Below are 22,356 nucleotides of genomic sequence, written 5' to 3' on the forward strand. Positions count from 1 at the left end.
CAGTCTCAGTAACCTGGGAAGTGAATGGGTGTTATCATGACGGTAATTTTAGTAGAGGGAAAGTAATATATTTGTCTATGAGATTTCCTTCACATAATAAAAAGAAAAGGCGTTGGGAAATTTAACTACATGAAAGCAGGTTATAAGGAAACAAATGCCATAGGTAATAAAATGATGTCAGTTCTTTGATACTTTTAAAATTCAAACCGTGTTTGAGTATTGGATGTCTGAATCATTTCAGAAGATCTAAGTGAAAGATTAGAAAATAATCTGAATTTATCACAATCTTTGAAAACCTTATACCCTTTATAACTTTAAATGCAAATTGCATTCGATACTCAGAAGGAAAATAATCTCCCAGAGGCATTTCAATTAATTTCTGTAGTTAATTACACTCATAATTTTACATTTTTGACTAATTATAATCAGGTTTTATGGACGTATATTGATTTATTTTTGATGTTAAAAGCCTGAAAACACATTTAAACTTCATACTGAAAACAGCGTGTTCTCGTTCTCAGCAGTTGGTTTGTGTGAGTTGTGTCTGTGTTGTCCATGGTGATGGGCATTGGCACACGTGGCCCCAAAGTGCTGCCAAGTGGAAGTGCTCTGGAAATGTCCCCTGTGTGTACTGGGGCCATCCATTCCCGCCCAGCCCAAAGCAGTGCTAATTGGAGGAAATCCTCTTGCAGCTTGTTGTTTGTTATCCCGTTTCTGCCACCCTGGGCTTACAATACCTGGAGCAAGGTGGAGAAGACGCGATGGTTTTGTTGTCTGAGGGGACGGACCGGGTCCTCCCGGGGCCGCTCCTCAGCCTGACTGGAAGGGACCCTCAGAAAATGGCCGCCAGGAGTAGGTGGGAGCTGTGGGCGCAGCTACCTTGCCCACCACCTGGCCATCCTGAGGAGACGTTTCCTTTATTTTTCTCTCCCTCTGCACTTTTTTCTTCTGCTACACTTACAAGCAGCAGGGCAGCCCCGGCTTTTGGTCCCAATTCTGGCAACAGTGGATGCTGCAGCCCAGCACTACCACACTGCCATGCCCGCCCCTCAGCCCCAGCCTGGCAGCGCCTTCCACAGCCTGTGCGCAGCAAAGCATTGAGTCTGCACAGGCACATGGGGCAAAAATGCTGACAGGAGCAGGCTCCACAAAGACATACCGGGCTCAGCGCTGCCCGAGGGTCCGGCTCTCCTCAACCCTGTTCCCAGAAGGACATCTTGCTTCTCTCTGCTTCTTCCTCGCCGCTCCCTTCTTCATGCTGGAACAGCCACAGCGACTCTCACCTCTTTTCAAGCAGCAATTTAGAAGTGTGGTAGAAGAGCAAGGGGATTTTCAGATCCTCCTTGTGCCGGTTAGTGCGTGCCCCCTCCCCCTGCGGGGCCGCGCACTGTGTGGGAGCAGCTCCCCGGCCGGCATGGCGGGAAGCGGCAGCTCGGTGCTTCCTCACACGGACCCCCTCAGAGCAGCTCAGGTGGAGCTTTTTTTTTGGCTTTTCCTCAAATACACATAATTTGCTCCACCGTGAATCTTTCCTCACAGCTGCCTCTGGCTTCTCAGTACTGAAACGTCATTAAGCACCATGTCCTTGGGAGTGTTTGGTGGAAGAAAATCACCAGGTGTGCCCTTAGCTCTGTCTGAGCAGAAATTTGTGTCTTCAGGAGCAACACTTCAGCACAGAGCGTTCTCCCCTGAGCAAGGTATGGTGGTAGGAAATGGGCCTCCGGATCTGAGGTGTTTTACCTTACACCTCATACTGATACATGTATCAGTTTAAAACTGGCCTGGGAAATTAGTTAAGCTGCTTTGTGGGTTTTTTTGTTTTGTTTTGTTTGTGGGTAAGATATGGAGGAAAGTTTTACGTGGGTTTTATGTGGTAGTGCAAAGTCTGCTGAACAGAAGAGCTACTGCTGTGCTGGCAGGCGCTGCCTGCCCTAGGGAGGCCACGTCTCCGTGGGCAAAAAGCTGGGCTGTTAGTTCTGCAGTGCACAGAAAAGTGCATTCTGAGCTGGCGTTTGTCAGCAGGAGGAGGTGACACTACAAAAACTGACAGATTTTGAATAATGAACGTATGTTTCTTGTGAGTAATGGGTAGACATCCTTGTCTCTTTCTGCTTCCTGAGAAAATGCTTTGCTGCAAACACACGCTGTTGGGATTCTTTGTCAGTGGCATCCATCTCCCTGCTGGTTGTCAGCTGCTAGAGGGTGTGAAGCTGGGCCTGTTTTCGTAGGGCATATCTGTTTCTCCATCTCCCAGCCCCCAAAAGCTTGCACTCAGATCAGTCTGATCCAAAACTGGAGAAGGAGCACTTTGGGCTTTTAGAAATGGAAAAGATCTGCTGAAGTGTGCTGCGTTCCTAGCTGCTGTTCAGCCTGATGGTGAATTGGCTCTTTCCTGGCAGCCATCACAGGCAAACCCTAGGCTCAAATCCTAGTGTCTCTAAAGGACAGAGTTCTTATAAGCTATTTCCAGTCTTATGGTAATCTCCCAAACTCTTTTGTGAGAGAAGTTTGCAGTTTTGAACTTGCTCAATTCATATGCTGGTTTCTGAAATTCAAATGGTAGTCTCAACTGGCAAAGCCACTGCTTGTCTGTATTGCTTTAAACTTGAAATACACTACTCCAGAGAATTTTAGTTCCCAATGCTGTTTCATTTTCTATTAGTTTATGTGACTAAACTTTGGGATATAAGCGGTCTTTAACTCTGGTTCCAGCATATGTGAAATGTATTAGCAAAGTTTTGTGTTAACCTCTCTCTGAGTAGGAAAATACTACTATTTCTTGTTTTTTTTTTTTTTTTTCTAAGTATCTGTATTCCTTCCCTAGTTCTTTCCTGTAGTATCACAAGTTAGCTATTAGTTCTTCAGGAGTTTCTGTAGTTTCCTATTTTCTTTCCAGTAGGAGAAGTTTCTTGCCAAACTTAATGTGGATACAATTCTTGAAAATCTGCATCTGAAGCTACCTATGAATAACAAATTACTTTCCCATGAGTATCTTCACAAGAGAAAACCAAAAGTTCCACTCAAAACCTTCCTGTCTTTTAATGTTTTTAATTGAATAGCCGTTGTTATAGATTTGTAAGAAGCCTGCGTAGTCTCTACCTAGTGGGCTGGAAGTGATCACTAGGTCTGGTGTGCAGTGTACTGTACTCAAAGCAATTTTGTCAGGGGGCAAGTGATACAATGATGGCCAAGGTGAAGTGAAAGCTCCAGGAGCCTGTTGACATCAGTAATGTCCCAATATAGTACAATTTTCTCCCTTCCCTCAAACCGCCGGGTTTGAGCTTAGGGTTTGCCTGAGAAAAAGCAAACCCAACCCTAAAACTTGTAGAGAAAATAGGAAAAAGAGACACATTCCTTTTCTTAATGAATATTATGTAGTTCTTCCTTCAGCAAAGATAAAAGAAATAAAAACTCAAACCAAAGAAAATACAGTTTGTCTTTTCAGCTTTAATCTTTATTTTATGTTTGCTTCTCCAAAGTTTTTCAGTTACTTAAATATACAGTTAAATTCCTAACAATTCCTCTAAATATAACAAGATGAATTTGCTTTCCCGTGTTTTTTTAAAACTCGTATTATTGATTGTTAAATATGAAAATAACTTCTCTTCTTTGGTGATCTGTAGTTAATCACGCTGTCATGATTTTCCTGAAAATGACTGTAGCCATAGTGTTGTCCTTGCAAACATTGCCCTAAAGAAAATGGTATAAATCCTCTAGAATGAAATGCAAACTTGGCATGGCCAAAATCTAAAATTCTCAAAGAAGCTGCAGCATGTATGGCACTAGCTGAAGAAAGCAGTCAGTTTTGTCTGTCTTCAGAGAGAGAGAGCTGGAACAGTGCAAGGAAATTCCATTCCCCAATATACTGAGTGTTTCTAAATGTAACTGGGTATGATCTGAAGAAATCAATTCACACTGAAATCTTCTTATTGAAACTATGAACATTAACCATATGTGAGTATTTTGCAGGATGTTATTCTTTAAAAAATCGTGGAAATACTCTGAAATGCTCAAACTGAAATTTAAATGTTTCTGAAAAAGTGATACTGGAAGGAGCCTGTTCTTGACCTATTCCATTTCATTATAGAAATGAAAACTGTAAAGGACCTTGAAAGTCTCATGTAGGGCTACAAACACAGCCCTGCAAAGAGAGGGAATTTCCGTAGACTTGCAATTAGTGTATGTGAACAAGCTTCCCTTTTTCTTTATAGCACATCACATCAGCTATGGGCATCCTGGAATGGGATGTCATACTGGGCTGAATAAATAGATCTAGCAGAGAAGCTTGATACGCAGAATCAGTATGTTAGATAGAAGGAATCCAGTATCCTTACTAAGAATTAACTTTAGGTACTCTGAAATCAGAAGGGGGAAAAATGTGTTAGCACAGATGAGATTTGTCACATATCTTTCAGTGGATAGAATGACTGAGGTGTTGTTCAATTGTGTGAGCATTTTTATGCTCTGTGTTTTACCTTCATGTAGGACAATGTAGGCACAATAAGAATTCCTCTAGGTGTTTGTCTTCTGGACTCGCAGTGTTGAATGTAAACATACTTCAGGAAAAAAAAACCTTCATAGGCACTTAAGAAGAGATTCCTCCCGAAAGTCCTCCATATAACTCGTAAAGTGTCCTTCCAGTGTTGTGTTAAAACTACAGGATTGCTGATAATCCATCCTAATGTTTTTAAAATTTGAATCTTCATAGTTGAATCTTACAGTTCCTTAGAATTTTTGTGATTTAGTGCAATAGATTCATTTTATGTAGGAGCAGCAGCAGAAGTTGTTGGTTAGCGTATGAAGGAGGAAGAGATAATATTCTGTATTCAGATATAAGTAAGGAGTTGGTGGTTAGAGAGAATACTTGATGCAAAACCAAAACAGAATGAAAGCCCAGAACCTTGAATGAGGTGAGAACTGTTCATTGGAAGAGAGAATTCAGGATGTATGGAAGAATCAGAACTGACATTAAACCCTTAACGGGAGGCAGGAGGCTGCTGGCACTGGACCAGTACACGGATCGATCGTTCAGAAACTGAGCAGGCCGAAAATTTTCAGACATGAATGTCGAGTTATTCGCTCCAAAGTGAACTGTTGAGAACTGGGAAACCTGCAGATATTGGGGAAAATAAAAAGATTGTAAAATTCTTTTTTTTTCTGTGAATCACTGGAAATTGTAACGATTTATAGCTGCAGTGCCATATTCTGTGGCATTGTTTTGATCTGTATGGATGCACTGAACCTTACAGGAAACATTGTGATGGAGGCTACTGCCGGCGGTCACCCACTGATTTCAGTCTCGGAAATCACATGGGCTTCCTGTGCGAGCTGAATGCTTTTTGTCCAGCCCAAGGACTTGGTTAGATCAGGCTTTGTGACACGCACATCCTGTCCTTGTGTGTCACGTCACAGTGACACAACGTAAGAGGGCTAGGTTTATGTGCCTGATTTCTTTGTTTACTTAGAAGTTGGCACAGGAGTGAGATACTCACTCCTTTGTGCTGTGCTACGTATGCCTTGCTCTGAATAAAATGATGGAGTATGCTACAAATAACAAACAAAAATAAAGCTGCTGACTCTTGCCCAACTAGTACTGCTGAGATTCTATTCCAGGACATCTTAATTGTTTTAATCATATACTCTGTCAGTTGAACAGTGTGTGTTTTAGAGACAGTCGCGACTCGGTCTCCTGTTCCTCTTTGTTGAGAGTTGATTTAACAGAGCTATAAAGTGATGCTGTCAATACTGGCATTAGGAGAGTGTATAGATTTAGCCTAATGCCAAGCAACATAAGTCTGTCCTAGCAACAAAACCTTGGAAACTGTTCTGCAACAGAGGGCAGTGGGCATAGCAGGCTCCCCAGGGCAAGGGGCACAGCCCTGAGCTGCTGGAGCTCGAGGAGCAGGTCCCTTCCAGCTGGGAATATTCTTCGTTGTTCTATTCTGTGATTCCATAAGCAGTGAAACAGCTAACAGGCCTGGGTTAAATCATATGAGTGAGCAGGCAGGCAAAATCACGGTAAGCAGATTGTTCAGAGCATCCCTCTGTGATTTACCTGGGATAAACTGAGTTGAATTGGCTTCTCAAACACTGTCCAGATGACAGTCTCGTGGCAGTCAGGAGTGGTGAGGGAGCCCTCGTACCGATAGTACTTTTCAAGTTCGTATTCCGGTGGGAGAAGAGAATTCAGTGGCAAAGGCTCCATCTGTAATGATGAGCCTAGGCAAACCAGGAAGAAATATTGTTTTTAACAAGCACAGCTGACGGTGTTGTTCATACATGTCTTCAAATGCACCTGCAGCTAATGGCTGTGTAAATCCTTGTCCCTGTGTGCTCTCCCCAGGCTCGCTGGGACAGCTGCACTGCATTGCTTGTGAAATCCATGACCACCACCTGCAGAATCCCACAGAGCTCAAAATATGAACACCTCTCTTGTTTAAAAAAAAAAAAACACAAACATTTGTCTCTGTTGAAATGTTCTCTGCATGTTTTTCTTTTCACTTTGCTTCATTCTGTAGAAGCAGAAATACTCATTCTGGTGCTTGGGTGTTCTTCATCTGCAGATACAGAGAACTAGATTTTCTCCCACCTGCAATGCTCTGAGTACTTGACAAACTAACCTTTATCCTTTGCCTTTGAATTTTCAGTAACAATCTCTGCTATAACCAAAACAGGATTGGACCTTGAATTACCTTGTAGAATGTGAGCTCAAAGTAAATAGATGTTTATTGAACAAGCCAAGTATCTTACCTTTGACTGCAATATTATCTAATTCACTTATTAGAGTTGCATAGTTTTGATTTTCTTCACCAATCTGAAATGGAAAGATTTTTATTCCAGATCATGTATTCCTCAGCAAGTGGTTATTTTAAATGAATTGTGAAAGAAATAGTCAAGAACCACAAAGGTAACAGCAGCAAACAGAATATACAAAAAGATAAAGGAGCTATGTTCTGGCACTGCACGTCCATGGGATTTTGGAAGGTTTAGGTCTTGGAATAATGTAACATTGATGCAGTGGTACATGGCCAACTTGCCATTAGATTTGAGATAAAGAATTAGAATTTGGCCACCTACCTGTATAAAGAATGCTAGCACAGCTATACCATCTGCAAAGTTCTTTGCATCTGCTAAATCCAAAGCATCTTCTCTTATGTGGACAATATGAAGCTGTAACAAAATAGTTAAGGCCAATTATGTGCTTGTTTTCCTCTGCAGTTAGTGGTTTTAAGTGTAGCCTGGCAGCTTCTCTGCACTCTGGCTGTAGTAGAACAAGAGCTCCTTCCCCACCCACGTCTCAGAAGGTGAAATGCTCTGTGGACTGCAGCAGCCCTTGATTTTCAGCCTGTGCAGTGGAACAGTTAAACTTTTACTTTGTGTTTGATGGTGAGTGGTGGTGTCCTTCTACCAACCCAAGTGTACTGGCACTGGCAACTTGCCTTGACTTGGAGAGGATTTTATTTTTCTCAGGTGTATAGGTCAGTTCATTGTTGCAGTCCCAGAAATGAGTATACAGTCAGAATAAACAGTATGAGAGTGTAATCAGACTGTACAGACTTGGAAATAGTTCTCCTCCCAAAAAGCTGCGTAACTCCAGATTTGCTATCTTTACTTTGCCCTTGCTTTGTAAACTCAGTACGTTTTCCTTGGTGTTCTGATTAGTGAGCAATGTGTCACTGGTTCTTTATTTCCACTTATTGGTGATTCATAGGAAAACTGTCCAATACTTTTCATCTAATGGTGTTGTAAAAATACAGAGCACTCTAATTATGGCCCAAATTCACTGGCAGTCCCACCTACCTCCATAGCTTGTTTTTCTCCATCTATGCTGTGCTCTGACCCAGGAAAGTAGAGCTGTGCATCTTGGACTCCCCAGTGCAGATGAAATTCCACCGCCTTGTATTTTCTTATCAGACCTCCACCTCCAATTTTAGGGTTTGTGCTCAATGTTACTTTAACTGAGGAAAATGAATAAATAGTTTTTAAAATGTTCATATCATACATTAATACACCAGAGAAATTGAAGTTTACCCTAAAGTTCAGGTTTGGTTTTTCATACCAAATGTTCCACAAGTTCAATTCTTCAGAAACTGAATTCTTAAAACATGCTAGAGATAAATTTGAGATGAAAAGGAGGAATATCATAGCCCACTTTCTGGTAGTATGGGACACCATTTGAGTGTTCCTCATCTATGGCACAGCTCCTGGATCTTCTGTTCCCTTTTCTACCTAGGATTTGCTCTGTGAGCCTGAATGGCTCGTTTATCCTCTTAATTGCTAGAGAAGTGAGTTACCCATGACTTCATCTGCAGATGTAAGAAAATAAATTTGATGAGCACTGCTGTAGACTATTCCGGGGAAGTGTTTTATAGACTTTTATGGCTTTCATTTGTTTATCCTTTGGAGAGTTATCAGTTGCATTTTGAAGAAAGGAAGTAATAGATTGTCTTCTCTTGATTGCATAGGGGATGGTTCACTGCCATTGCAACTCAGGAATTAGAGATGCATATCCCATTTGGTAGATCTTGTGCTTCTTCACAGTGCCCTCCATCAGTGTGCACAAACTTCTCTGCACTGTAACGTCTATTTTAGACAGGGTTTAAAGACACTAAACTGTATCTGATTCTGTTTTAATTTAGATTAGTGCTACTACTTAAGACAAAGCATTATGTCATTCCATCTATTTAATGTGAGGATCAGTCCTCTGTGAACAGCAAAATAAAATTTTCCCAGAAAATATATTTTCTATCTGTAAATCACCATCACATGTGTAAAGCACACTGTGTGCTTGAGGCATCTAGTACATGCTTAGAAACGTGGCTTACTTAGGTCTCTACATTAAGCCCAGGACTTTTATTTTTCCATAAGGAAGATGGTTTTGGCGTGGATTAAAGCCCTGGAGATTTCACTTCAGTTCTGAATTCCAAATGAACTGGAAGTTTCTGTGAGTCACTTAGTTACTTTGCTTTTTTATCTTTAAGTGGATGTTACTGTATCTTTGTTGGCTTGGTTTGTTTAGACTGTAGGACCTTTGAGACACTGACCTTTACTGTCTGCACATCACTGAACATAATGATAGTCTAATCTCACGTAGAGCTTTTAATTGCTGCTGTAATTTAAGCAATAGCAGTTTCAGTGTTGTTCTCATTGTAGCACAGAGATTGGTTGCACACAAAGGAAAGAAATTTTAAAAGCCCAGATGAAAACTCTAATTCTTTTGCTTGTTTGGAAACAATGAAGGTTCTGAACAATCGTTACGAATATTAATTTTTGTGTAAAAGACATTACTGTGCACAGTGACTGTAATATGGAGACTCTAAAATGTCATCCTGTAATATGAAATTTGTTAATCTGTATATTAGTGAAGAATCAGTCATGGATTTTTCTTACATTTGTCAAAATACTGACCTTCTGAATGAGAAGCTGTGAAAATCGATCCAGCTCTCTATGTACTACCTCTCCATTTTAATTTAGGAATGTATTTTGCACTTACAGCTTCCTCTTTTGAAAATTTGGCCATTAAAAGAACACAGCTAAGATTTCAAGAATACCTACATGTAACTTTTAAAAATTATATCTCGTTGCATTTTTTAGTAGTAAGTTAGCATAATATGGCTGAAGAGTCATCGTTACTATTGCCTGGAGTGAAAAGAAAAAAGTGAATCAGTGTTGAATTTCTCTTCGTGTGTTTATGGCTTATTGAGTTACTGTTCACAGACTCACTGTTTACTGAGTCAGTAAATAGCTGGTCAACAGCCCCACATTGTATTACTTCCTCATTTGAAAAAAGCAGGTTGAAATCTGAAAGGATTTCTGCTAGTTATTTACAGAACTAGCAAGACACACGCATCGCAAGCCAAGTGGTTGAATGAGTTTCCCAGGTTGTATTCTTTAGCAGAATTCTTCCTTACGCAGAAGTAGGTGTCAGAAATGAAGGATAGAAGATTATTCAGCAAATCTTACTTACCTCTGCAAAAACTATTGCCCCTGTGCCCACCTGCCACTTGGTTCTAGATGCTGCTATTTGACTTAGAGGTTCCCTAGCTGTCTCGAGCTTTGTTCTATACGTAGGCATAGAACAAATTTCTGTTGAGATGCTCAAGGGCTGTGTTCAGGACCCAAAAATCAGATAATTACAACAAAGTTCCCAGAAACCCTTGGTTCAGATTTTCTGAAAGCTTTGTTTCTGAAAAGGGACGCGCTCGCTTCTTTCTTTCCTTTAAGTAACAGCAGTGACCTGTAAACAGCTTGCCCAGAACATGGAAGAAGGGAAAGGAGACACAGTGTGAAGACACAAATAAGTTTTGTAATAACATATTTGACAGTACTTGCCTGTATGTCCGTTATTTGCTATTTTCCATTGTGAAGACCCTTTCACATCGTAATCTACAAAATGCAGTGGCGTCAGACTCTCGTCGTAAATGACATTTTTGGTGACAATATTGATCGGTGACTGTTTGATTCCTTTGCAGTTGGAATTTACTGTATGCCAGAGTCGAGGGTCTATTTAAAAATGAAGAAAATATTACTTTTCTGTAGACTGAAATCCTTGATAAGCCAGAACACCCAACAGCCAGTACACGCTTGCTTGGGAATTTGGAAGTAAAGGTCTTTGGATAGTGGAAGTTTAATAAGGGAGCTTTCTTTGCATATAATGTTTGTAGTTCTAAGAAATGTTAATATGCTTCAAGAATGTTAACTGCAGTAGGAAAATATGAACACAGAAATGGCTGTAAAATTAAGATGTACTATTGCTGCAGGTGGCTGGTTGATTGGAAACTATAATAAAAAGAAATGAAAGAGTAGTGGTGCTGGAGAGGTTGGGACTGAAATGCTGTTTCCAGCACAGCCATGTTCAGGAGGGGCAGGGCTGGGCACAGGGTTGAGCAAGGGAGCAGGCAGCCAACATGGGCATTGCTGGTAGAACAAAGGGTGCAGCTGTAGGGAGAAGATTCTGTGATTCTGTGATTAGGGTTTCTCTTAACTCTGTCCTTGAGAATTTAAATAAGTGTCTATATCCAACTTGCTAGGATGGCTGCCTCTCATGTATCTTTTTATATTTGTTGCGTTATCCTTGCCCGATACAAAATGAATAGAGCAAGTACTGACAAACTGCCCTTCTTTAGGTACTGTATTTAGCACTTCTGTTTACTTATAGTGTGATCACCCAGCATTAAATGCAGTTGTGTGCATTTTTCCCTTTGCGAAGCACAGGGGTCCAAACACGAAAGTGACCAGAGAAACAAATTATTTAGCGGTACCTTCACAGTTTGGCTGTTCTTTCTTCTGTGACAGATAGCACCAATGTTGTCCAGCTAATAAATAAATAAACAATATGATCAGGCATTCAAAATTAGATGAGTAAAAACTGTACAAACTGCCCCTCCAAGAAGCAGATGTGAGATGGGTTTGCAACTTGCAGTCCTTAGGGAGTGATGAAGTTAGGACTGGCCATGCAGTTTTGACATCTGCTTGGTTTTGTCTGCTTAATTAGAATAAGAAATCTCATGTTTCAAATATATAAACAAGAATGACTGGTGAAAGGTGAGTGCTTTGCTTGTAAATAAATCTTTATCTTGTCGCTAGACATTTCTTAGCAATATGGAACACACAGCCAGGCTATCTGGGTTCTCATATATCAGGTACTTCAGAAGATACCGTGAAAATCGTGGCAACTCTGTCCTCTTTTTAGATCTCCTTCTGGTCCTGAATGAATCAGTTTGCAAGTGTTAATACTCCTTCACAAAACTGCAATAGCATGAAGCAGTAGACCTCTGAAGGAGTTGCAGTTCTAAACAATTTGATTTTGAAACCTTGGCTACAGCAGCTGCTTAAGGGAAGGTTCTACATCTGAATTTATATAGTGCTAAAGTAAATATTGTCTTATCTGTACTTGTCATTGTTTCATTTACTTGGAAATTAACTTAGGATGACTTATCTCACTCTCTTTGCACAGGGTTGCACAAGGTACCTTGTGCAACAAAAGTTTTAAGTAACAAAGGGTCTCATTTTCAGAAAGAAATGAAGAATCCTCAATCTAACTCAGCTGCGATCCCACAGAGAAGGCTGCAGAATTTTTCCCTGGAAATTCTTCTTTATCAGGAGGAATGTGAAATTCAAAGGAACAGAGCTGATTTAATTTAAGTACGAGCTCTGCTCAGGAAATCAAGGACTTTTTTGTTTATAGCCCCATGTTTCAATGGTTATTTATGGTAGTAATGAATTTTATATGGACTTTAATGGGAGTAGTTCTTTTTGCCTATTTAACTTCGATCAGTAACAATTCAAAACATCTTATAATCATTATTAGTATCAGGCTAATCAATTTATAGGAGTTGTTATGGAATCCCATGTGTCATTAGACTGCTAATTACCATAATTTGTGACCTTTTATAACACATCTGCTGGAAGGCTCTTAACTGCTTTTAACACTTCGTATCAATAACATTGCAGTGCCATCTTTCTATGAAGTATTTAGAAAAAGTTATACATAGCTGCTCACATCTTGTATCGAGGTTCTACAGTAACACAGAGGGGAGGCTCAGAGGAGCTTTGTTGCAATGAACTTAAGCTTGAAAAAAATGATATTGCTTTAGTTCATTTCTCACAAAAATTAAATTCAAGCTGAAAACTACAAATAATGTTGATTCATTCTAGTTAAGCAAATGTTTATTAACGGTAAGAAGAAAAGTAGGCAAAGAAGAATACTACATTCATTCTGTTAGAACTGCAGTGATTTCTACATTGTTACTCCATTGATATTTTGTAATTATCAAAAACTTTGTTGAAACGGATTTTTATCTCTTGACACACTTCTGAACATATACAAAGCTTAGCTTTAAAACCTGCCGTTTTTAGAAGTGATTGCTGCATTTTTTTCAGGCCTGTGTATACAAGCCAGCGGGCAGACCTTCAGCAGTGCTGAGCAATTCCTTATCTCCACTAGGAAACAACAGAACCCGGCATTCCAAGTGCAGAATGTCACCAAGCACCTTAACCAATATTTTTATCAATAAATGCTTAGCAAATAGTGGGTAAGCCAAGCTTCACAGTTCTTGATTATGTTTCAAATGTGTTAAAGTTTGCATAGATAAAAGACTTCAGACATTTTTAGAAACTGCTTTAGCCCGGTGGCTGTCTTGTTAAAGCATATCCATGTGCAGTCACAGCACCCTGGGACTGGATTGGGCTTTCTATGCAAGTTATATACACATGAACCTTCAGGGGAAAAAGTGGTGCACTGTGGGAATGATCTGGTTGCAAATGTTTAAAGGTAGTAGCATTTATGCAGCATGAAAGGCTGGCTGTGTGCAAAGATTTGACTCAAACTTTTTGTGATGTGAATTGTAGCAAAGGGAAAAGTTGTCAGGTGAAAAATCAAGGTCATATGAGGTACTTGATTTATTTACTGCAAATTCTTGAAACAAGGTTTACTGTTCTGGGTTTGTATACTGCCTTGCACAATGGGATTGTGATTGTGACTTGGACATCACAGCACTACTGCAATGCAAATTAAAATTTACAGTCAGTGTGATTCACCACTAGGAGAAAGTGCAGTAAGTGCATTGTTCATTGGGTGCGAGGCTGCAGAGCTTTTGGGTTGTGACCACAGCATGATGAAAATCAAAGACCACCATGGGAAGCACTGAGTGAAGGTAACTACCATCACGTGGTATTGTCAGCGGTGCCTCTGTTTCAGGGGAGCAAAATGAGGGTAGGCAATGGAGCCCTTCATTACTGAGACTGAGTCCAACCCTTCTCAAGTGAAGTGACCACCAAACTTATTACCAGCTCGCAAGAGTTCGTCAGGTTCTCTCAAATGTGCTTGTGAGTTTCAGTCACATCTTAGTGGATCGACACACAGGGACGCTAAAAATCTCTCAACCTGCACATAAAAATGCAGGGAAAAAGGACTTAAAATAAGTCCAGCCCACCCATGGTAGTGATGCCTCACATCCAGCACCCATGAGAATTCTTCCTTTCTCCTGCTAAATGTAACCTACACCAAACAAACAGTATCTAATTTTTGCAGACTTTTCCCAAAACTCGTAATGTCTACAAACTAACGAGGAATTAGTCATTTTCTGTCAAGTACTTATCATAGTTGTGGTTTAGAAAGCTGGATTGTATCAGGGAAATAGAACAGAATATAAATTCAGCAATTCATAGGAAAAGCATCCTTAAAGCTGTTATACCTCAAACAATGAGCTAATTAAACTTTGCAGAATGCTGCGAACAATGCATTAATGTTTCTTGCAAATGAGACTTCTTTTGGTGGTGGTAAAGTACCATTAGAGAACAGGATGTTTGCGTAGATACAGCTCAGAAAAAAACATACAGTCATATTCTGTGTCACTTACAAGGGAAATTTGTATTTGGATTTTCTTTGAATCACATGTGATTCTTCCCTACGTCTATGGGCCTCGCGTTTACAATGGTCCTTCTTTCCCCCTGGATTTTGTTTCTGAAGCAAGTAGGAAAGATACTTGTCACATTCAGTCGGTTGTCTGTGGTCTGAGGTATGATTATGCCCTAAGGTATGTTGTCTCGTCTAGTTTTGATTGTCTAGGTGGCTCCTGCCACTTCCTGCAGGAGACTTTTCCACAGTCTATTAGACTTCACTGTCAGGAAATGTTTCCTGTTTAAAAGCTTACATTTTCCACTTGCTTATCTGCATCCCATCACTCCTAGAAATATCATTGAACCACCCTAAACAATTCTTTTCCCTCCTTGGTGTTTACAGTGTCCAGATAGTTCCTTCATAATCTGTAATTCGTGCTCCTGCTGCATCCATCCTTTGTCCCATCTCATGACAACCTGCCCTTCACCTTTCTGCTTCAAAGTCTTTCCCCCTCTCTTTCTCTGAAGCTTTGTTCTTACCTTGACCCCACTCCTCCACTCAAACCTCAGCTCCCCTATTTTCTTTCATGTTGTTTACTTTACTGCCCAGAAAAATACAGCAGATCTTTTTTTGGGGGGTTTGTTTGTGTTTTTGCAGTTGAGGTGCTGAAACCATTCCTCTAATATCAGCGGCACTGCAGGATGCTACAGATGATTCTCATAGATTTTATTAGCTTGTGAGTTAGGCCCTGAGCATCCATACTTAGGACAGCATTAGATACTAGCCAGGATTTCCAGCAGCTCCTTGTCTTATTGACATTAACTTGAGACTTTTGTGTTGTTGTTGCTATTGGATGATTCAGTATACACATACATTCAGTGCACATATACCTATACACTTAAGACTTGAAATTGCTATGTTATCATCCATGCCTGGCTCTTACATTGTGTTCTGGACTCTCAGTTGAAGTTGCAATGCACCATATCGTAGGTGTTACCCTGACTTCACCGAGTTTTAGTTTACAGCAGGGCTGAACTGGGCTGAAGGCCTCCTCTTCCTTCTCAGACGGTTAAATTTAGGGAGTCTCTCTTGGCAAGTAAGCAGCCCTACTTATCTCTGCTTCTTCCTTGTCAAATTTACAACTGCTTTCCTGACCAAAGCTGTTTCTTGGCACCAGAACAGCTGCAAAACAATACAATTACGTATTGTTTTCATTTCATTGTAAATGTTTTCAATTGTTTTAGCTATCAAGCCTAGATTGGAAGCCAGAGGAAAAAATTCCTTCAGTTGAGAACTCCCTCTTCTGTTCACTTACGCAGCTGGATGGAAGAGGACGGTGCTTCTGTCTGGAAGCCAGAGCGGTAGCAGTTTGCTAATGTGCCATTGTGTGATCTAGGAAAAGACCCTTACGCTCTTTGGACGATGGTCAGACTGCCTGAATTCCATAAAAGTTCCATACTTTGTTCCCCACTCACTGCCCTGCCTGGGCCTGCTTGGAAGCCTGCGTCTCTGTCTGCAGTGAGATTCGTGGTGCTCAGGCTAGCTGAAAATTGCCCTTTTAATTTGCCCATCCGCAGAAGAAAGTTAATCAAGCCATTTTTAACCTTTGAATAAAGTGCTTGGCAATCTAATAATCGACTGACTGTTAGCTGTTTCTGTGAAACATATTTAATCTCTTGAAATGGAAATAACCTTTCTGCTACTAGCAGCTGAAGTACTGAGACAGTAAGAATACCCTCTGATGCTCTTTAAAGTCCCTCCTCTCCCTCTTTCACTGACTGACTCCTTTGTTTGCCCCTTAAGATCTTGTCTCCCTCTTTCAGCCGCGTCCTCTGACGATTCCTTGTTCCTGAGATGTGCAACTGATAGCACTCCTTCCCACTGCGCTCCTGCCTTGCAGAAAGCCCAGGCTGCCCTGAATGCCAGAGCTCTCACGGCTGCGGTGTGTGCACATGATTCAGGCTCGTCCCTACACCCTGCTGTAACCGCAGGCATCGCAGCCGAGGGAAGGCTGGCCTTTTCCTTGAAAACTGCAAGTGCTAGTTTTGCACACAGTATATTTTTAGATGTGGTTTGTGTTGGGACGGTTCTATTTTTAGCTGGCTTTGAGAAACTTCTTATCTTTAGTACAAAAGACCAAGCAACTTAAGTGCAAGCGGAATCTGAGTCTGTCTTTCTAATTAATGAGGTTGCTAAACACAAACTAAGCATGTATATATCTGTCTTTGTATATGTTTTTAGGTATTACTCATTCTCGGGAAGTCCTCATCAACCACTTTGACAGGCAAAATCAGTTCCAGATGTTTACCTTTACATGTGCATTATCTCTAACCTTCTTAAAACAAATGGTAGTGATCATTCATCTCTCTTCTGTTCGCTTTTACTTGGAAATTTTATTTTTCATAATGTGATACTTCTATATGTATGCGCTTTCCAATCCATTGCAGGGACTTACTTAGACTCAAAGATAAACTTTATTATGGTAATGAGGGAACTACATCTGATTTGAGCATGGTGTTTATAACTTGCATACGTACACATAAATCACATGCCCAATGAAGTCTTACTCTGTAACACATACAAGCTAAAGAGGATTATAGAGGTTGAGAGGTTCTAAGTTTACGCTATAAATACTTGTAAATGGCTTCCTTTGTGTCACATAGTGAGGAAGATAATTTTAGCTCTGACCTGTGATACTGTTGTAACCTCTGTCATGTATATATGTCCTCATAAATCTGCTGTATCAAAAAAGGAAGCTGACTTTTAACAAGAATAGAGTATCCAGGGCTAAGGTGGTAGCTTCTGTGGGGAATTTTGCTTTGCTTTGTTTACGACAGAGCAGTGTCAAACAAAGCTGAAGCAATATCTTTTTGAGTATTTTTAAAATTTAATTCAAACAGATTACTTTCTGGCTTTACAGCCCATATTGTAATGTTCTATGCTGGATTTATACTGACTGATCCTGCAGCTAGATGTTAGTAATATAACAGCTGGCATTGGGTATGTTCTGCACCTTATTAACAAAGCATCACCTGCAATGCCATGAGCAGAGGGGGAAAAAAAACAAAACATTTTTTATGGAGACAGACACGTAGATGAGAAACTGGACCTCGCAGTATGCCGTGAAGACCTCGAAGCTTATGCTGGTTATTTGGACAGCTAAGAGGAAGGTGTTTCACAGAAGCACCTGTCTCTGAAAATGCTTATCTGCTTGCAGTTTTCAAAATCCAAATGTAAAATCTATGAGAAGCCCTGATTCCAGTTTTAAGTATCACAAGCACAACTTGCATCATGTAAAGGTTAATCCAATACTTTTTGCTGTAGGAGAAAGAAAAATAATCTATAAGCTGAAGTAATGTCACTTGTCACCTGTGAATACCTCCTATGTATGTCTTCTATGATGTTCCTTTCCTTCCCACAGAGTTGAAGTGAATAGCTGCAGGAATGTACCCAGCTTGAATGCCAAGAAGGACAAGGTGATGCAGCACATTGCAGTTTTGCATGAAGATCAGCTGAACCGTGAGTTCATACAGATTGATAATAATGTGGTGTACTCACCCTGGTCAAGGTGATCTTCAAATTGAGCATTGATGATGCGACTGGGTCCACTGTGTATACAGAAAACTGCCCACTCATTACGTGTCACCAGAAACAGGCAGCTAACTAGCGAACAGTGGTTTCTGAACTTGGAGCTGTGATGCCCTTAGATGCACCAATGTAGTAAAAAGTCTGTCTGCTCAAGAGCATCAACTCCTTCTGTCTTAGGCACAACACAAATATGATAAAGCACGATTTGTGTCACCTGGGCAGTCATTCATTGCTACATGCTACGTGCAATCACTGCTCAGCAGTTCAGACACTCATGCATGGGGCCAAGGGGCGGGTTTTGGTTTCACGTGCAGTGGAGCCAGAAGAGGTGATCTTATGAACTTACATGTGTAATTCTTAAAGAGAAAGTCAGGATCTGCAGGTAAATTTAAATTACAACAAGATGTGAGTAATCAGTGCATACTCTTGAACAACTTCACACATAGACTAATGTGAAGAGAATCAAAGCATTCTTGTTCTGACATAATTAATTCCTATGTGCAATGTGGGTATATTTGGATGCTATAACTGGCTGGCTACAGAAATGAACGAAGTTAAAAGCATTTCAAAGTTCATTCCATATATGGCTCTGATGTTGTCTCGTAGCTGCCTTTCAGGAGTCCTCCAGCAATATGCAATGTATGCAGTGTTGTTTCTTTGCTTGCTGAGTTTGGTTCCCTGTCTCCCCAAAATAAAACAGGCTGTTACAGCTAAATGAAGAGCCATTCTGTCTCATCTGCTGCTCTGGCACAAGTGCTTTTCTGTCTTGTGCTGAGAGAATGAGAAAGCAGTTGTTACCATGCCATACCTCTTTGTGTCTTTATCATAAGCTATGGAAGGAAATAAATGCACTCTGAGATTACAGGATTTGCATCCTTAGACTTCCTAGTCAAGCAGTCTGTGTCCATTCTCACATCCATAAAGCCCCTTCAGTTTAAACCCAAATATGAAATGCATAATGAGTATAACCCATATGGCTCATCTTATCCTAAACTACACTTCTGTTGACAGGAGCAGTCCCTTTTATAGAGCTGAAATGTAATTGCAAGACCTGTATTTAATGGAAGTTTTTTAGTAAAATTTTCTCAGTTTTGAAGATACTGAGCACTAAGTGCTGTTACTGGTTAATCACAATGACAGCTAGAAAACTCTGCCTTCTGAAGACTGCTTGTAAAGTTCATCTAGCTGTATAGAGAGGGAAGAGCACAGAGCAGTATCAGTGGGTATCTCTTGCTCTCAGTGCACATTCAGCAACTTGCTAAATGTGACCTCTTCTTTCTTCTTGCATGCAATAGATCTGATAATGATGGCATACACTGATAAATATGGACTATGGTAGGTATTCACAGATAAGACACCAATAATGTTTTGGCAACTTTAATGATTCCATGGGGGAAAAAAAAGAAAAGAGAAGGAAGCCCTAAGAAACATATCCTGCATAACAATCATAACTCAAGATCAAAAGTCTATCTGTACTGAGATAGCCAAGGTAACTTGTTTGAGATAATGTCAAGGTTCACTTCATTCCTCTTAAAGAAGCTTATTTTTCAGTGATGTGTGAAGCTGTCTCTAACTCCAATACAAAACTTCTAGATGGAAATATATTACTGTCCACTACAATTTTTGTCCTCTGAATGGCACTAGACTGAATTTACCTCTAATAAAAACTCTCTCTCAAAAGGTTTGGAAAGTTTCTGATGTAATATTGCAGATATTTTGCTTCACTTCTGTTTATTTAATAGCAGTTCCAGAGAGTCATTGATCTCTCAGAGGAATTCAGCATGCCATTTGAGGTGCCGCAGTGCCAATATTAATATGCTGAGGTCTGTATCAATCAGTGGAAGAGATGCTGAACAGAGATTCAAGATAGATGGTTTCTCTCCCTGCTGCTGGTTGGTCTCTGGGTAGGTGGATGCATCAATGTGTCTCAGTTTCCATTCTGTAGCCTAGAGATAATGACCTTTGCTTCTTTATAAAGCCCCCTAAGGTCTGTTAGTAATATACATATATATATTTAAATAAGTTCTATGCTAAGATACTAAGCGAGGTTAAGCTTGAAAGCAACTTAACATACTAGCAACTATCAACATTGGCTATTTAAGTGTGGTGAATTTTGAGGCTGCCCATAGTAGACAAACAGCCTGGTGCAGGTATGTTAAATGAACTGATAAGTGGGTAACACTCAAAGTAATTCTGAAAAGTGACAAGAGAAATCCTTTTCTCTTTCTTTTTCTTAGGAAAAAAAAAAAAAAACACCATAAAAAAGGTTATTTAGGCAGATGCTCAAAAGTCAAGGCTTCTTGAAATGCCTAGCCTTTAACATAGTATCATGTACCCTGTGAAGCTTCTACCTCAGGAAAAGATTTGGAAAGGAAGGTGAGAGCAAGTTTCCTGAGTGTTAATGGCTGTGCCATTAATTCTACACTCAGAAAAGAAAGTGGAAATTGTAACAGTTTGTGGGGAAAAAAAAGAACAGAACATATTACAGGCATTACCTGTGTTAATTCCTTCTGCTAAAATGCTAATGCTAATTTAATAATACCTATATGGGTTTTCTGAGTGGTCTTCTAAGATCCTGTAATAGATGCCTTAACAGAACAGTAAATTTAGCAAAATATTAATTAATCAGTAATAGATTTCTATCAAGCAAATAGTTGTAGACTTTGGAAGAGCAAAGGTTCTTTGTGCTTTTTTGTACCTGTACTACATGTGGAAGCCTCTGGAGACAAAAGAGCTACAAAATACAGCCTGAAGGAGAGAGGAGATGTTTGAACTGTAAGGTACGGATCTGGAAAAGGCAAGCTACTGAGTCATGGTTATGGAGCATTCAGAACAGAAAAATAAAATGTGGGAAACACCATTACCCCAGTGCTTATGCAGTGCTCAAAGCACTATCTGAGTACCTCAACTCTCTGTTACTTTAAGTCTGGAAACCAAATCCTGAGCTGCTTTAAAACCATGTCTCTTTAATAGGCTCTTGGTGCAGTGCTTCTCTCTGATACGTCTGATAAAATTGTATCTCTTTTTTTCCCTTAATGCAGTCCTGTCTATTTTACTGCAAACAATAGACCCTTCATTATATTAAGGACTGCAGTGTTTATTTTTAATTTTGAGACTGTGTGCTGATATTTACATAGGAAAGGGTATTTATTCAATGTTATAGCGCTGCTGATTTAATAGAAGCATAAAAATATCTTCTGCGTTTTTGAATACTAATTATAGATTGCTATTTAATCTAGTCATTGTAAGTGCACAGTGCACTTATGTGCATAGTGCACAGAGTGCAAAAATAGATGGATGTGCTGGGCTAATGCAGCAAAAGACATATTGTTCTTTCTCAGTAGGCACTGTAAAAATTTAATCTTATAAATGACAAAGCAATATGAGTAGAAATCTAAAATAAGCTATTTGGAGTTTTAAGAAGTATATGGTCAAAATTATTTTACTTGTTTGTTTAGTTTTGTATATACATACAAATAACCACAGAGATCAAGCCAAACCCAATTGATTTTTCTTGGAGGAGGAAGGTAACTAGAATTTCTAAAGGTGAAAAAACATCAACACTCATTCATTCATGAGAGAAATCTATATTTGATACTTTCCTACAAATGAAAAAAGCAGAGAAATAAATAAAACATTATTCATTTTTCATATAAAGAACTAGAGAGTTTGCTCTGTAAGCTCCAATACTCAGAAACGAATTATAAAAAAGAGTAACCTTGGTATATGGGATTAGAAATAACAGGGAAGGACTTACCTACTGTCTCTATCTTGAGAATGTGCAGAGAGAACAGAACAAGGAACAGCAATTCCATTATCTATTTTAAATAGGCTCAGTGTTGAAACCAGAATTGATTAGACTTCTTAGTATGTGATCATATTTCTGCTCTCAGTTTTATACTGGAGTAAGTAGTCCTGGACAGACCTGAAAGCCATAGCCAGGAAGGTGAACTCCTCCCCCTTGTAATTTCCCCAGATTTACACTACTCATGATCTGCTTCAATTTATTCATTTCTCTAAAATGAATGGCAAAGAATTAGAGTTTTCTAGCACTAAGCAAGTATCCTGCAGTTAACAGCTAAGACTTTGCAACCTATGCACATCTAGTAACCTATTACTGAAATGTAACATTTTTATTTACTGGTAGCTTTTTCTCCAACAGACCACATGACTTTCAGAGTAATTGTGAATTTATGCATTAAGGTTAGTGTTCTGTTCCCCCAAAAAATCACCCCCACTCCAACAGCACACAGCAACCCTTCAAACAGCAGGTTGGTGAAACTGCAAAATGGGATTTCTGTGTGCAGTAACAGGAAAGGTTTAGTAGGTGGCATGCCAGCACTTTTCTTACATACGATTTTGCATTTAGTGGATTAATAGAGACCACACTTCTTTTTTCCTTTAAGTACTCTTTCTTAAATGTTCCT

The 22,356-nt window shown here is 39.8% G+C and overlaps 1 protein-coding gene across 1 annotated transcript; it reads right to left on the reverse strand.

Annotated features, from left to right (window-relative positions):
- CA4 (carbonic anhydrase 4) lies at positions 3,428 to 21,844 on the reverse strand. The gene is made up of 8 exons (XM_021415758.1): positions 21,687 to 21,844; positions 11,262 to 11,315; positions 10,333 to 10,503; positions 7,801 to 7,958; positions 7,078 to 7,170; positions 6,751 to 6,814; positions 6,056 to 6,219; positions 3,428 to 5,110 (listed from the first exon to the last, which is right to left on the reverse strand). The coding sequence occupies exons 1-8, from the start codon at positions 21,742 to 21,744 to the stop codon at positions 4,922 to 4,924; spliced, it is 951 nt and encodes a 316-aa protein (XP_021271433.1). The 5' UTR covers positions 21,745 to 21,844; the 3' UTR covers positions 3,428 to 4,921.

Source organism: Numida meleagris, chromosome 18 (genome assembly GCF_002078875.1).
Source record: "Numida meleagris isolate 19003 breed g44 Domestic line chromosome 18, NumMel1.0, whole genome shotgun sequence".
Taxonomy (NCBI): domain Eukaryota; kingdom Metazoa; phylum Chordata; class Aves; order Galliformes; family Numididae; genus Numida; species Numida meleagris.